The 16618-nt window shown below is 40.3% G+C and overlaps 1 protein-coding gene across 2 annotated transcripts; it reads right to left on the bottom strand.

Annotated features, from left to right (window-relative positions):
* Positions 1–1599: 1599 nt before the first annotated feature.
* LOC131237848 (uncharacterized) lies at positions 1600–15528 on the bottom strand. 2 transcript variants are annotated; one of them, XM_058235864.1, is made up of 9 exons: positions 15364–15528; positions 14196–14550; positions 12553–12586; positions 11352–11579; positions 8774–8863; positions 3910–3975; positions 3725–3816; positions 3579–3626; positions 1600–2012 (listed from the first exon to the last, which is right to left on the bottom strand). In XM_058235864.1, the coding sequence occupies exons 2-9, from the start codon at positions 14516–14518 to the stop codon at positions 1895–1897; spliced, it is 999 nt and encodes a 332-aa protein (XP_058091847.1). In that variant the 5' UTR covers positions 14519–14550; positions 15364–15528; the 3' UTR covers positions 1600–1894. The 2 variants fall into 2 exon arrangements, with proteins under 2 accessions (XP_058091847.1, XP_058091846.1); XM_058235863.1 differs by having other exon boundaries at positions 14196–14547.
* Positions 15529–16618: the final 1090 nt, after the last annotated feature.

Genomic DNA, 16618 nt, shown 5'->3' with positions numbered 1-16618 from the left:
TCTCAGCGGTATATCCATGGTGACAGGTAATGGATCCCGAACTCAGTTTTGGTTGGACCCCTGGTCGAGGAATGACATGCTTGACACAGCCTTCCCAAACATATTTCGCATCGCCAAATTCCCCCACCGCAAGGTTGCTGACTGCTTATCATCAGTTGGAGGAAATCTCGTTTGAAACATCGAATGCAGAAGGAACCTTAGGAAATGGGAGATAGAAGAATACGTTGTCCTCCTCAATCGCATCTACAGCCTATCACATAATCGCAATGTGCCTGACAGTCTGTCCTAGCGTCCGGATAAATAGGACAGATTTTCTGTTAAATCCCTCTACAGATTCTTGCTTGAAAAAATTGCTCCTCCTACTGGTCTATTGCGGTATCATGGCTGGAAATATTCAATCCCTCCCAAAATTGCGGTCTTTGATTGGTTGGTGGGAAATCAGAGGGTTCTCATTGTTGATAATTTGCGGAAGCGGGGAATGAAAATTACCAATATTTGCGTCTGTTGCATGGCCAATGAAGAGACAGTCAATCATCTTTTCATTCACTGTCCTTTCACATAAAAGATTTGGTCGGTTTTTCTCCACCACTTCAACGTGCTCTGCTGTTTTCCGGGTTCAACTAACAGTCTCCTTTCTTTCTGGCATGGGGTTAAATGTGGGAAACACCGGACTCCTCTATGGCAAATGGGCTGTTTGGGTCGAAAGGAATGATCGGTGCTTCAACGACAAAGCCAACTTGACGGAGTCCAATATGTCTAGGGCAATCCAATTTCTGGTCGAATGGGCTACTTAATCGATTAAGGCAATAGATTGTAATTTTGATTTTCTAGCTGCGTAGCAGTTCTGCTATCTCAGCAGAGCTGTGTTTTTCTCCCTTTCTTGTATTTTCTTTCTCTTTTTATCAATATAATCCTTTGCATTAATTCTCAAAAAAATAAAATAAAAATGAAATGCAATTCAATTTTCAGATTACATGGATAGACATTCTGATTACCATGCAGCCCACTAGTTTAGGAGTCGTGCCAGCCAACTCAATCATGACTGTCCATCTTGTGGGAACTACCTAGACCATGCTTCTCAACAGTCACTGTGATTGGTCAAGTACAATGAGCAGATGGCCAACGCATGGCGGTGATGGGCATGACTGAGTCAAGTCGACCAGATATCGAGCCTAGTCACTATGAGGAGTTTGACTCAGTTCAGACTCAGCTTGACTCGCCAAGTCAGCTCACCTACTCTTTAATTCAAACTCACACAACCTCAAATAAGCTAAGCAAACAGCATCTACCAGCTGACTACGAACTGAGTTTCATGTTTTAAACCGCATACTCTCATATTCGCACCATTCCAAGTGTAGTTGGATGAGGCTTAAATGGGCAATATACTTCCTAGCTTAATTATTAAATATCGAGTCAGATTGAGTCTCTGAGTCAACCCAGCCTGACTAGATATCAAGTTGTGCTTTTAAACTATGGTTTTGCTTCTTTGATGGACATCTCAACTGAATTAAACATAGGCATTATCCTCCTCTTGCTATATGGCGTTTGGCCATGCATCCCCCACATCAAATGCATTTGTGACATGAAAATTCCCCCCTATAAAGTATAAACAAAGAAAATAGAATTTTCGAAATAAAATTCCTACATTCCCATTAACCAACAACATCTTTCCTTAAACCCAAATTTCATAAGCGGAAGATAAATGAAAGAAAAGCATGCTACAAAAAGCCCCTCCTTTCTGTGCCATTCTCATGCAACTCCATTGAAGGAACTCTTGATCAAACAGCAAAAGGACTTCCCAGTTCCCACAAGGAGCCACATGGAAAAATAAATCAAGTCGTATATGAACCAGATTGGTTCCGCTACAGCCAGTGCCTTTCGATGGTGTCGGTGTTTACTTTAAGAACTGGTGTGAGTGAGGAAACCATCTTGACAGCAAGTTGTGCTTCAGCTTTATAATGAGAGGAAAGGCCACATAGCATGGAACATGCAACAATGCCACCATTAAATACCTGCAAGTTCAAGTGTTGCAGCCATGTTGGTTGGTTTCTTCTGGTTTAGGGAATACAAACACACAATTATAGGAATTCAAATTCAAGATTCGGGCCATTCGTCAGGTGGGGTCCTCCAGAACAGCCCTGTCCAGAAGATCAGGCTGGTCTACTGTCACATGTATGAGAGAAATGGGCAGTGAGAAGGAAAAAAAAAAACCATTGATTCATGGACAGCACACGTGGTCCACAGCCTGATCATGCTCATGATGGCCCTACCTGATGAATGGCCCAGATCTCGCACACTTTGTCACATAAGCATGTGTAGAGAACCCCCAATCCTATTCATCTTTACCCCACCAGCAACCATACCCAGACCCCATGTGCCAAAGTGGCACATGTTTGTGAGATCCAAGCCGTCCAACAGATAAGAGTCCCCACCATGCAGATGGCCTTGACCAAAGAAAGAAAAAGGAAACAAGAGGCCCGTTGAGCGACAGTTTATGGAAAGGTTAAAGAAACCTAGTGAGGTTTTTCTAACCTGTCTAACATCGTGGCCTGTTCAAAGAGTGGATTGGCCTGATATTTGGGCAAGAGCATCTAATTGGCGCCACCCATATAATAAAATGTTCATTCTTATATTACCAACGACTAAACTAAATGAAAAGACAACAAGAGCCCATTTGGATGCACAAGAAAATGGTGATCAAGGGCTAAAAGATGTTTTGATCCAAACGGCAGTTGCTGGTGTGCGTTTAGATGCACTTTGGGAAATCCCGTGTTCTCTCCTGCTTTGACAAAATAGGCATGAAAAAATCCCACTCCACAAAAACCACTCATATTGGTTTTGCCGTGTCGACTGAAAAATCAGGCTTACAACCCCCCTTTGCGGAAACCCATTTTTCAGAAGTGGGTCCAAAGGGGCCCCAAAATATTTCAGAAATTCCTGTACATGTTTACTGCTTTTTGAACCCTGTTTTCTTCTTTGATCAATATGCATGAAACCCATCCTCAATCATTTATAAGAACCTATGTTCTGCTGCCTATGACATGTTTCCATGCAAAGACTAGAATGAACAAAAAGTTGGGATTTTTACTAAAAATTCCTCACTAATTATGATTTACCAACCAATGCCTCCGCGATTTGGAATTCCTGAGTGGTGCATTTTGGAGGGTGAACTTCACAAAATGCCGCATATTTTTCTTTAAAAATTGACTTAGTAGAGAATTGTGGGGCCCAATTGGTATGTGTACGGCATCCTACCCATCCAACAAATGCACCCAACCATGATGAACAAATGAAAAAAAATAAATCTGGTTTAGCGATAATCATGTTCAGGTGCATATATTGGAGGGGTTAGATGTCATACATATACCACGTGGACCGCACAATTCTCATATTCATTGTTTTTTCAAAGAAAAATAAATAAATAAATGAGGGCATTTTGGTAATTCTTCCTGTTGAAAAGAACCTTCCGAGTATTTCAATTCATGGAGGCATTATTTAGCACAATCAGAATTCCTATGGAATTATGCTGTAAAAATCCATAAAAATTAGAGATAAATTTCCTAAAGGCAATTACTTACCATAGTGGAGCATAAGGCGATGACAAGTCAAGAAAAGGGTATGGCCACCTGTAACATAGATAGGATTGTAAAAATCTTCAGCTCAAACATCCTCAAGTGACGAAATGCAAAAAGAAAAAGAAGAAGAATAGAGTCAGTCTATTTACCAAAGTGAGACACAAGCATGGATGACCCATTGGAAAATGACAAACATAGCTGTCCACAAAACAAAGTAGGAGATCCGGAACCATGGGAACCTCTGAAACAAAAGTAAATCCAAATGGCCAAGTCAATGAGCAGTCAAATCAGCAGTTGGGTAGTGCTCACCAACAAAAGACAAATGCCAGCTTACCAAGCTATTCAAAGCAGCATCTCCAAGAAGAAAGACGGCGTTCAGCGAATGCATACCAGCCAATAACTGCCACATAAGGTAAATATACATACTTTGCTCAAATAAAATGGAAATAAGGTCAGGTAAACAGTACAAAGAGTTGCTACATAGAAACCAAAAATGACTGGAAGAATGAATAATATTATCCATACAGAGTGTAGCTCTAATATTTTCCTTTCTTCTTCTTCAATCTATTAGGCTGCAGAGTTCCTCATGACTTTTGATTCTACCAAACAATCCCTCCGCCTTTTTAAACTAGAGTGCTCTTGGGCGAGATCTTAGATTCAAGGTATTCCAACAGTGGCAGTAACGGCCACCGCCGTTATCTTTACGATACAGGCCATAACAGTCGTTACGGCCCCCATAATGGCCTTTCCTTCTTTTTTTTTTGAAAAAAAAAACCAAAAAACCTGTATATGCCCATGACGGACAGTTACAGCCTTTACAGGGGGTGTAATGGGCCGTTATGGGCACCGTAACGACAGTTACGGGTCATTTTTTCCATAATGGCCATTACGGCCGTTACAAGCATGTAACGTGTAGCGGTTGCCACTGTTACCTTTACGTAACGGCCTTTATGGTCGTATAATGGGCGTTACGGCACACCATGTTTTTCTTTTTTAATTTTGGAGAAATTTTGTACAGATCTTATGTCCGAGAGTGCTGTAAAATAACTACAAATAGATGAAAGCAGGACTGTGAGAATGATTCACAAGAGTCTGCCAGTTGAAACTAGTGATCAGTCATCACCCTCTCTTCTACCACAGGCCAGGCATGTCCAAAGGGAAGCAAAACATGCTATAACACAAGAAAACTCTGGAAGCTGATGTTTTGTTCAAAGATGGCACAACAAGCTGTTACAAGGTAGAAGGCCTCTATATGGACCTTTGGCAACTAAAAGAGAATCTCAATATAACATGAAATGGCCAAAATGCCCATGAATTCCGCCACAGTGCTACGGGCTTTCTCTAAAGTAGCAGTAACTCAAGCCATATTGAAGTAATATTATATTGGAGATACCTCGTTTCAACACTTGAGGTCTTGGTATCGATCCCTAGCAGGGGTGGCTAACATGGAGTGTGTGTACTGACATGGGTGTGTACTAACAAGCTAACCCCAAAAAAAAAAAAAGTAATATTATATTGGGCTTATTTGAAAGCTAACTTAATAGGCAATCAAACCGTATTGATTCCCTGTCATTTTGACTTCTTTAGCTGCCCATAGAGAGTTGATGCAGGACAATTAACCACTTGCTTTAAAAGTTTGAACTAATAGAGTATGGTGAATCAATCCCTTTATCTCATAGCCTAGGCCCCACATCCCATGGGTTAGGACATCGGCCGAAGCCCCCTCGTAGGCCCCACTTCACATGGGTTCCACTTCACACAAGCCACCCGCTTCACACGGGTGGGGCCCGCCTCACATGGGTCGCCCACCTTGAGTGTGCCCCTGTATCCCACAGGCCACCCTAGTCGAGCCCTGTGTGAAAATGCCCTTGCATTAAGAGTCCTACCAAAAGTAATGAACATAGCTCTTTTAGGTAAGTGGCTATGGAGATTCAGAGTAGAAGAGGAAGCATTATGGAGGGAGGTTATGGTAAACAAGTACGGGTGCTAGGATGGAGGATGGTGTACTAGAAACTCCTCTGTGTATAAAGCCTCGTCTATTTGAAAAGGTGTGCTTTCTCTTAAGGCAAAGTTCGATGACAATATCAGGTACTCTCTTGGAAATGGTGAGAAAATTCGATTTTAAGAATGTATTTGGGTAGGAGACTGCTCTTTGAAGAGGGAGTTCCCGCATATGGCTCGTCTATCTTAGGGGGACCAATATCAAGGTGGAGTGTTGCTTTTCTAATATTGGGGTCATATTGTTTGGTCTCCTCCTTGGCAAAGGGATCTTCTTGATGACGAAGTGGAGGAGTGTGTGGCTTTACTAATTGCATTCAATTATTTTACCTATTTTTGGGAGAGGAGGATAAATTGATGTGGCGAAAGGATAAATCCAGTCCATTTTCAATCATTCATTTTTTATTTTATTTTTTTCCTGAGAAAGATGCATATTATTAGGGCCAAAGGCCAAAATAAAAAATTTATACAACAAATAGTAGAAAATCGAGGCCAAAGGAAAACCTAAACAACAAGGGGAAAGACAACAACTACGGATAAGGGAAAAATACAAAGCCCCAAACCCAAACACAAGGGAATCAATGAGTCCACTCATCCAAAGACTCCAAAACCCTATTGATGGCCCCACCTAGAGAGCTATAAAGATTCCGAAAAACACAGTTGTGCCTCTCCAACCATAGAGACCAAAGATAAGCCAATAGCACCAACCTCCATTTCCAAGAAGTGAAGCTACCACCCAAATCACTGTGCCAAGACCAAAAAAGGGAGTTGATCAAAGCAGGCATAACTCAGGAGATTCCCACAGATTGAAGAATGCTTGACCAAACAATCCTAGAGAAGGAACAATAAATAAAAAGATGATCCATTGATTCCTCCTTTTCAAGGCAAAGAATACAAGCATTAGGAAGCACCGTGCCCTTCTTTTGAAGATGATCAACCATAAGAATCCTCTTTCTTCCTACTAACCAAGTGAAGGCTGCAACTTTTGGCAGAGCACCAAGGGGCTAGACGAGAGGAGCAATAACTTTCACTCTTCGCGTCTGAAGAAGATAGGACTAGGCAGAGAGAACAAAAAGAAAACTTCCTTGACATCCAGGTCGTCCAAACCAGCAAATCCCTAGCACCAGAGACGATAAAGAAACCCTGCAGGTGAGAAAGGAGAATTACCAAGCTACTGAATTCAGAGTCATGGAGATTCCTACGACAAGGAGGAGCCCAGACTCTAGAGCCATTCTCTAAAGAGAAGTAATCAGCAACGGAGATATTTGTTGTGGGAGAAGGCTATCAAGTCTGGGAAAATAGAACGGAGTGGGAAATCCCCACACAGTGTCCTCCTAGAAGCTGACCTTAGAACCATCCCCAATTGAATACCTAACCCCATTAAACATGTTAGGAGAAATTCGAGAAATTGTTTTTAGACAAAAGAAGCACAATAGAGAGAGGAATCTTTAATCCACCATCCCATTGGTGACAACCCTTATTTAGCAGCGATAATGATATGCCACAGACTAAACTCCTTGGTGCCGAATCTCCATGCCCATTTACCCAAAATGGCAGAATTAACAAGGGTAAGCCTTTTGATACCAACACCCGCTTCCTTAAATGAACAACATATATCTTTCTAGCTCAAGAGGTGGAATTTACCATTTTTGGCTCCACCTTGCTAGAGGAGATCTCTTCTGAGACTATCTATACGCTCAAGCACAACCTCGGGGCATCTAAAAAGAGACATAAAATAGAGAGGCATATTAGAAAGACAAGATTTGCTAACAGTAAGTCTCCCCTTAAAGATAGAAGTTTACTCTTCCAAGGGCTAAGCTTATGCTTCATTCTCTCCACAACTTTATCCCAAAGATAGCCCGCAGGTTTGCCTAGACACAAAAGAAGACCAAGATAAGATGGAAAGGCCCATGGCGAACAACCAAAGATTTTAGCAAGAGGGGAGATCTTCTTGAGTAGCATGAATGCCGAGGATTTCTAACTTGGATAAGTTGATCTTCTGATGATTCTATTTTGTCATATATGAATCCTTGAAATGAAAAGAGGTAGGGAAAACCAGGTATGTGTGGTCTTATGGGGCTCCTTAGAAAGTCGTTGCATTTGGATGGTTGGTTAGCATGGAAAAAGTTCTTACAATAGATAATCTTCAGAAGTGATCTATGGCGAACCCGAATGTTTGTATAATGTGTATCAATGTATGGCAAATGAGGAGTTGATGAATCATCTCTTTATTCACTGTTCCTTTGCTTTCACCATGTGGAACGGAATCCTTATAAGCTTCAGATTGGATAAATCTGCAAAAGAAGGTTAGGGGTCTTTCGAGACTTGGCTTACTAGCTGGTCTTTGAGCTATATGGGAGGGAGGGATGGAAGATGCTTCCGAAACGAGGATTGCACAAGGGAAATGGAATATTGTGCTCTGCTTTTTAGGGCGCTTTTTGTTTTTGGTTTGGCTTGTAGTTTGGTTCACTATCTCAACACTCTTTTAATGAAATCTTGTTGCTTTTCAAAAAAAAAAAAAAAAGTGTCCTACTAAAAAAGTGACAAAAAATACTAAATGGGAACTGGTTCAACTTATCCCAACTCTCATAGCTAGCTAAATGACTGTTGATCTGGTCTAAAATAGCCATTAGGATATCTTAATCTCCAGATAAATCTAGACCCTCAGGGTGCAAATCTTCAATCTGGATGGTTGGATAATCCAATCCTTGATCAGGATGCTTGGATGGCCTGATATTTGATTGAAAAGTTTGCAGACCTATCTGGTTGCAACAATGTCTCTATAACTCCAGTAGGCCATGAAACTCAAGCGCGTGCCTTCATGTCAAACAAAGGGACCATCAAGGATATGTTATGACTTCATATGAGTATGGTATGGGATATAGAAAAATATATTTAAAAAGAGAGAAAAAAAATCATAGCAATCTATAAGTTATACACCTACAGCCAAGAAAACCAAGAACGCAGTTGGATTGAGGTTTGACCAATAACTGTATTAATTTGTATTCGATGCACATGTTGGGCGCATGAGAATTGCAACTCCTTTGTACTAGAGACAGGCCTATAAACTATTCATTGAAACTCACCATTAATCTGTTTTTACCTTATGTTACCTCACAAATCACAATGTACAGAAGTTGAGACAAAGGGAGAAAAAGCAGAAAATAATAGAAAGATTATTCAGAGTATGTGATACTTACAAAATTCAGCCTATAATCTTTGGCAGTAAGAAATGGATAAATGATGAGCCAGAAGACAACATCGGTGAGCGTAGCAGCACCTGCACTAGTCTGTTTTACAAAAATAAAAGACAATTCTTGATTTCAGAAACCTTGAATGGTGATGAATGGAAGTGAACCACATAAAAACTACCCCTTACAATTTTTTAAGAACTGATCACATACAAGGAAAGATGCCATAATTCTTGGTACCATACAATCTCTCCCACCGACATGGCAATTGTGTCAAACATCAGTACCATTAAAATGGCACACCCCACCATTAAGATCCCCCTGCTCAAAAATCAGGGTGATCCATGTCCACTTAATAGGTAGGCCATGCCTGTATGTTGAACCAGACTATCTCGTCCATTGATTCCAACAGTGTGGCTAACATGATGAGTGTAAGGGCCTTATTTTGTGACAGCCTCACAGGTGATCTTCATGGCGGGGCCTACCATTTTCATGGTATTGATGCCCTACAGAAGTGGCACACTAGTAGGAAGATGGTAAGTACCACAAGTCGTGGTGCTTTGCTGTATGTGATCAGTTCTCTCCCTCTTTCTATCTGTTTGGCAGGCAACACTAGGGCCGTCAATGAGATAGTCGGTCAGGCAGTTGGGCCCAACCAGTGGCAACATATATTGTTACCTCTCGAGTCTCAATGCCATTGTTTTCTTTGTTTGGAAAGATTAGGGCTGTCAATGGGCTGTGCTGGCCTTCCGGGCTCACATGCCTGGCCCTCCAATGGCTGGACTGTGGCCTAACTGTCAGGCCCACAAGCTGGGAGGGTCCTCTGGACCGAGAAATAACTGGCCTGGATCTTGGCCTAGATTTAACAACATTTCTACCAAGGCCCAGAATGAACTGAATCAAGACCCATATGTGTCTGCCATGGGCCATTCAGGCCCTTGAGCCAGAACCATCCCAAAACCAGCCATCAACAGCCCCAGGCAAGATGGGATTAACCTGGCAACATTAAGAAACAGCACTGCTTAGTTGAGCAACAAGCTCAATTGCATTCAATGGCTGATTGTTTTGTGGGGCATTTAAAAACAAACCCCAGATAAACTCAAGCAAATGCAATTCTGCAGAATGCAAAAGCTATACTCTCTCCACACAATTCACAATCATAACAACATCCTTAACACTCATTTATCATATTACCATTTTAAATACAGAAGCATACCCCATATGCCAATTTTGGTTATTTTGGTGTTTTTTGCTACATCCAAACTCCATTTGCTTCAGTATTGTTAGTATTGGGCCCGTTTGGATATACGCCCAAACTGGGGTTGGTTTGGTGTTTTGCAATGGCTATGCATGTAGTGTGGTTGATTGGTTGACATGCCAACCTCTATATAATTCACCTGGTGTTTGAGGCAGCACATAAAATAGAAACCACATTAAATGGGACTTTGCTTTCTCACGTTTTCTACACTCCAAATCAATGCATGTTCCTCAAGGGTGGTAATGAGCCAGGCCCCTTGGTGTTGGTAGTGGGCTGGGCCAACACTTAGGACCCAACATCTGAGCCATGAGCCCGGCACAGCAGGTACATGCCTGAGCTAAAAAAATGTTGGGAGGCTGGGCCTGACCAAACTGGCCCAAAAATTGATAAAATCCCTATTACTCACTTGAATGTTCCTAATTTATAAGTCGATCAAATGAGCCACACATGCACAAAGAAACATAAACTTAGAGGAATGCAACCAACGGTCATGGGCTACCTGATAGAGAATTGGAATGGCACATTTGTAGGACAAATACATGTACATATGAAGTCACTTTGGATCAAGTGACTTGAGCCAAAGACCGGCCCAAAAACTGATCAGCCCGTGCATTCCAGGCCCAAGCCCGGTCCGAAGCTGCGACAAGATCGTTGGGCTGGGTGGGGCGATCGGCCCATTGTCACCCTTACTATTCCAAACTGAAAGGAAAAAGATATCAGTCTTGCAAAGCACACCACAAAACATACAAAACATACCCATCACTGGAAACTAGCATACACAAACCGGCTCATAACCACAACCCCACAACCCCCCCCCCCCCCCGCTTTGTATTTGCGGCCATTCTGTTCTCGAGGGCTGATTCATCCTTCTATATGTATATAATAGGGCTGCAAGTAGGGTTTGGGTCAACTGAACCCAATTGACCTGACACGAGTTTGGGATGGGCTGTCAAGGTCCTTGGGTTGGAAAACGTCAACCCGGTTTGAATTTGGGTTGAGCAAATTTCGGTCTGGTAGATTAGGTTTGGAATAATTGCAGTATCTGGGTCGGGTTGGGTTGAGCATGGACGACTTTAGGTTGGGCACATTGGGCTCGAATTTGGGTCAGTTCAGGTTGCGGGTTGGGTCCTCTTGAGGTCAGGCTGGGCTTAGGTCGACCCTCAACTAACCCAAACCACCAAAGTTGCACTTACACCCCTAGTATATAAGAGCTCAAATTGCAATCAGGTTTCTTAGTGAGATACTTTCTCATTCTCTCAATTAGTCTTTAGAATTTATAGCTGGAATCTACGTAAACATTGCTATTACTGATTATTGAAAGAGAATCACCTGGTAAATGATTTGGAACACGTAGCCCCAAATCCCACTAATTTTACAAACATAACGCTCTTCATGGTGAGATGGGCTTTTGGCAGGGCGGAATACGTTTGCGTTTCCTTCATGTATAGGTGCAACATAAGTGCCTCGCTCTTCATCTAACCTCAATTGCTCAACCATATCACCCCCAACTTTATTGAGAAATTGATAGCATCCATAAAGGGAGAGTAAAGAACCAAGCTACAAATGAAAGTACAAACCGTAAGCAACATATATCAGTAGAATTTAGACAATTTCAAGGAGGTTTCCTATGCCCATGGGCATCGCCCATACCTCCAATCCGTCCATCAGGTGGACCACATCATGTAGATGTCACGCCCAAAAATAAGACCGGTACACTCATCACATGGATGGCAATACCAAAAACAAATAGATTGCTTAGAAAAACTTGGCCTTCTTTTCCTAGTCATCAATCTGTTTCATAATTGCCATCCACTTGATTAGTGCACAGCCTATTTTTAGGTTATAGCCTCTCCAAAGAGGGAGCCACTCGTTGGACACTTGGATCTTGCGCCCGTGTGCCATATTTGCACATGTGGTGGTGTGAACATGGGCTGCTTCCTACATGAGTGGCAACTTAGAAACATGCCTAAGAATCTCCATGTATTCAAGAAGATGATTGGTGTTGGAGCTTTGCTAAGTGCATACGCAGGTGCAATTAAAAGCTCATGTACACTCCACGCATGTGCCAGCATCACACAAGTCCGAGATCCAATCCATTCATCAGAAAGGAACCACCATATTGAAGCCCTAGCCCAAGAATCAGGTTGATCCATAGGTCAGAGTGGGCCATAGTTTGCAAAACAAATGTGCAGCTATGAAAAACTTGGCTGATGTTTCCTAACTCATCCGCTTTCAATATTGGGGCCCACATGCTGAGTGGATGATTTATTTTTGGGAAAACATGTAGAAGGTCAGACCAACCTGATGGATGGATTCAATCTTTCACCTATGTGCCATGCTGGCACATGTGTGGCATGTACATTAGTATTATTGCAAAAGCTTGTGTGCTTAGCAAAGCTCCTGGTGGCTGGTACTGATATTCTTGATAAAAGGTTTAGACATGGATCGGATTTTGCGATAACCATTTCCAGGTGAAGATATAAAAGTGGAGACATTTGAATAAGGAACTCCTTGAAGTCACAGCACATACCCCAAAGTAGATAGTAACCAATGCGAATGTCCACCTGCAAAGCACCGAGAAACATCATAAAACGAGTCAAAAGAAAGAATATGGTCATATTTTAGTGCTAAACAGGAATGTAGTCTTTCTACAAAGTTATATGCATTTTCTTGCTCAGCTATAAAGAAAGAAAAACAGAAAAACAAAAATAAATCATTCTACTGTTAAAAAGAATGATGAAAATGATCTGCCACAAATCTCTGTGTTCAAGGCAAATTTTAGGAACCCGCAAATGGGAACGATGAAAAGGGACGAAAGAACTGAAAATTCTTACATCTGGTCTAGAGAAATTATATATTTAGAGCTACTTCCATGCTACAGAAGAAAAACTATGCTAATTTTCCAACATGTTGTGGTTTTATGCAAGAGAAACATTCAGAGGCTGACTAAACATTTGGATGCCCTCAAAGGGGGCGTTTGACGCCTAAACACCATTTTGAGGCAAACCCCAATTCATGTTGTGCATTTGGATGCACTTTTGCAAACCCCATCTTGGACCCACTTGACAAAATAGGTGGAAAAAAGGCCACTTGCCAAAAACTAATCTAATTGGTTTTTGGCGAGTTGATTGGCAAAGTTGCAAGAAAACCCCTTTTGGGAGAACACCCTTTTGCAGAAGTTCATCCAAATGGGCCCTTATAAAATAGAAAAAGACAACATTTTGATATGAAACTCCATTTTAATCATATAACATATTTAAATATGCATCATTAGGTTCTTGGGGAGCCTAATTTCATTTTCTCCTCCTTTTCACTTTTTAATAGTTGAAACTAATAACAAAAAAATCGAATTGCAACAATTGTGTGATTTTTACGCACAAGAAATGAAAGGCATGGGAAATCTTGATCACAACAAAAAATATGCACAACCTTCCAAGAAATCGGCGTGAAGTATACGTCCTTATAAGTTCCTCCAACTTGCTATCATGCCCATTTACTCATTTTCTCTTTCAGTTGTGTGCGGTGTAACATAGAGGAGCTAGAGCTAATCAGCAATAAAAACTTGTGAGTTTCATGAGGCACCTTCAGCGGTTCTAATTCACCAATCAAGCTAATTACATGGAATATTCATAACCTTTCAAAATACTACCAAAAGCCTTACATAGACAAGGATGCCTCTAGAATACTGAGGCAAGAAAACATGAAAAAGCACGAGAAGGTTTCAGACAAGCAAGATTCAGGAAAACATCACATGAGTTGAATCCCAAGCTAGTGAGAGTTCTCTGATCTCTAAATGCTAAAACATCACATTTCTTCTCAAAAAAAAAAAAAAACAAGACTGAATTTGGATTTGCAATTGAATTGAATTTTAATAGTTAATTGAAGTGAAACAACCAAAATGCAAGCCTCGGTATTCATATTAATTTCAAACTGACTTGTAATTCTAGGAAAAGCCATTACAATTATATCATTGCCTCTTAATTGAATTGAATGCTTGAATTTCCATTCAGCTGTGCATCCAACTAGCCCTAAAGTATGTGATTTTTCGTAATTATATCCAACTCATATTAGTCACTTCAAAGTCAAATTCAAGAAATCTAAGCACATGATTTGGAACTATAACCAAAGATAGTCACTTAGCACAAGATGAAACCAAGAAAAAAAGCGGCTTACTGAGTATAGAAGTAGAATACGCCACCTCCATCAAGAACAACATTGATAATAAGCAATGTCAAGAGTACTAAAAATGCGACAATGCGGAAGGCAAGCAGCCAAATGGGATGAATTTCTTTCAGACAAGGCCTCCAAGACTCATCTGCATATAAGGTACCAGCTCTTTTTTGCTGGGTCTCTTCACGGTCGTGTTGTTCAGCATCCGAGCCTTCATATTTACGTATCAAAATTGACGCAGCAATCATTGGCGAAAACACCCAAATAGCACAGAGCAAAACTCTCCAATTTAACCAATAATGCAAGGTGGTTGTATCGGCAGTCATGACTGGTTGCCAAGAACTTTTTGAAGAACCTGCTATGAAATTCATGGATTATTATTAAAATATAAAAAATTCTTTCTTTCTATCAACTCAAATGCTTCATGAAATCTCCAAACGGAAAAAAAGAACTAGGACCCCCACCTAGTATATAGATTTCTTTAAAAAAAAGCATTCAAAAGAAACAGACTGAAATAATATAAATTAATTTACACAAACTTCTTAACTAACATTCTCAATAGGAAAAAAATAAAAAATGAGAAAAAAAATACATAAATTCCAATTAAAAACAAATCATCAACATTTCATAGCAACCCATGATGAAGATCTCCAAATCCAATAACTCTCAACAGAAATTAAAATTCCAAAACCAACCACATACCCAATAATTTTTTAAAAAAAACACACAGACCCACAAACAAAAACCCAAAAAACAAAAATCTAACAATCAAATTCAGAAATCTATGTGCTACTAAAACCCCACGATGATCATTAAAAAATAAAAAATCTGAGTCTAATTCAAAGACACTCCACCAACATCAAAGACAATCCAAAAACAATATCTAAAAATAGAATTCATAAATCACTATCCAACTAAAATCCCACTATAATTTAAATTTTTTAATAAAAAACTCTTAAAAAGAATAAAACCCAAATGTTTATTTCATCTCCCAAAGCCTTTGAAACAATCAAAATCAAATTTCACCAAATAGAGATGAAATATCCCATACTTCATGTTGGGTCTTCTTTTTTTCCTCAAAAAAAAAACATAAAATCATCATCAATATAATAATAAAGCTTAAAAAGAAGAAGACAATTATTATAAGAACAGGAAAGGTGAGAAAACTTACAACAGTAGTTAAAAGCACCAAATAATAATAAAAATCAGATGCTTTGCTTCTTCTCTTTAAAAAGACCAAATAGCTAGATAGACGGAGAGAGTGTGTGAAAGATACGAGAGAGAGACAAAGACCATATTCTCATTTCTCAATTCTCCCTCTCTCTCTCTCTCTCTCTCTCTCTCCCTCTCTCTCTCTCTCTGCATTTATTCATCACAAAGAAAAAAGTGAAAAAACAAGGAGATTTTGTTGCCTTCTCTTCTTTTGCTTTTGTCTTCTACATTGAGACAGGATGATAGATACATCTCTGTGGTCCTGTGGAGTGAGAAGCTAGCCAGTTGAACCGGTTGGACCACAGGCTAAAGTCCAAATAGTGTATACTTTCCAAATGATTAATTTTATTTAACTCCAAACCTTCAAATAGGTTTTAAATACCATTAATATATTATATTCCAAAACTAAATCCTATAAACATTTTATGTGGGCCACACAATAGACAAAAAATTATAACCATTGATAAATGGAAATTACAATTTTAGTCACTTGATGAGTTGATATGGATGGATTATTTTTATAATTTGATTTTCATGGTCATTCCAATATATTGGATGGGTTGGATTTTTCGTGTATATGATAGGTTGGAAGTTATCAACTGATTGGACCGTAACTGATGGTCCAACTTCGCGAGCTTTTGCGATAAATTCCCCACGCGCCCCAATTACGGAAACGGATTGGCTACTTCCCCTGCCACCAGCCCGGTGGCTGCTGGTCGGTGCTCTGTGGGCCCCACCATGATGTATCATCTATTTTTACGGATCATTTAATGAATTGGTTGAAGAATTAGAGGTATATGAATATCAGGTGGACCACACCACAGGAAATAATAGTGATTAGATATCTACCATTAAAATCCTCCTAAGGCACAATGTACTGTTTATTTGACATCCAATCTGTTGATTAGATCATACAGACCTAGATTAAGGGACGAAATAAATATCATCTTGATCCAAAACTTTTATGGCCCCCAAAAATTTTTAATGGTCGGTGCTCATTCAACACTATTTCCTGTAATGTGGTCAACTTGAGATTGGTATATATCTAAATTTGTGTCTATTATCATAAACTGATCTATAAAAATAGATGGACGGAATGGATGAAACACATACATCATGGTGGAGCCCAAAAATCACCGACCATCAGCCATTGGCTGGTGGCAGGGGGAGAAAGCCAATACGATTCCCCCAGTTACACGCAACCACACGTGCCC

Source organism: Magnolia sinica, chromosome 2 (assembly GCF_029962835.1).
Source record: "Magnolia sinica isolate HGM2019 chromosome 2, MsV1, whole genome shotgun sequence".
NCBI classification, from domain to species: domain Eukaryota; kingdom Viridiplantae; phylum Streptophyta; class Magnoliopsida; order Magnoliales; family Magnoliaceae; genus Magnolia; species Magnolia sinica.
Note: the sequence above shows the minus strand (reverse complement) of the source record. Positions and strands in the feature narration are given on the sequence as shown.

What these genes read in the sequence shown, in the direction of transcription:
- LOC131237848 (XM_058235864.1), bottom strand. Translation starts at nt 14,518, where the DNA reads ATGACTGCCGATACAACCACCTTGCATTATTGGTTAAATTGGAGAGTT. An exon ending in GTATTCTACTTCTATACTCA is followed by an intron (nt 12,587 to 14,195) that starts GTAAGCCGCTTT and finishes GGTGCTTTGCAG; the next exon opens with GTGGACATTCGCATTGGTTA. An exon ending in TGGTTACTATCTACTTTGGG is followed by an intron (nt 11,580 to 12,552) that starts GTATGTGCTGTG and finishes TTTCATTTGTAG; the next exon opens with CTTGGTTCTTTACTCTCCCT.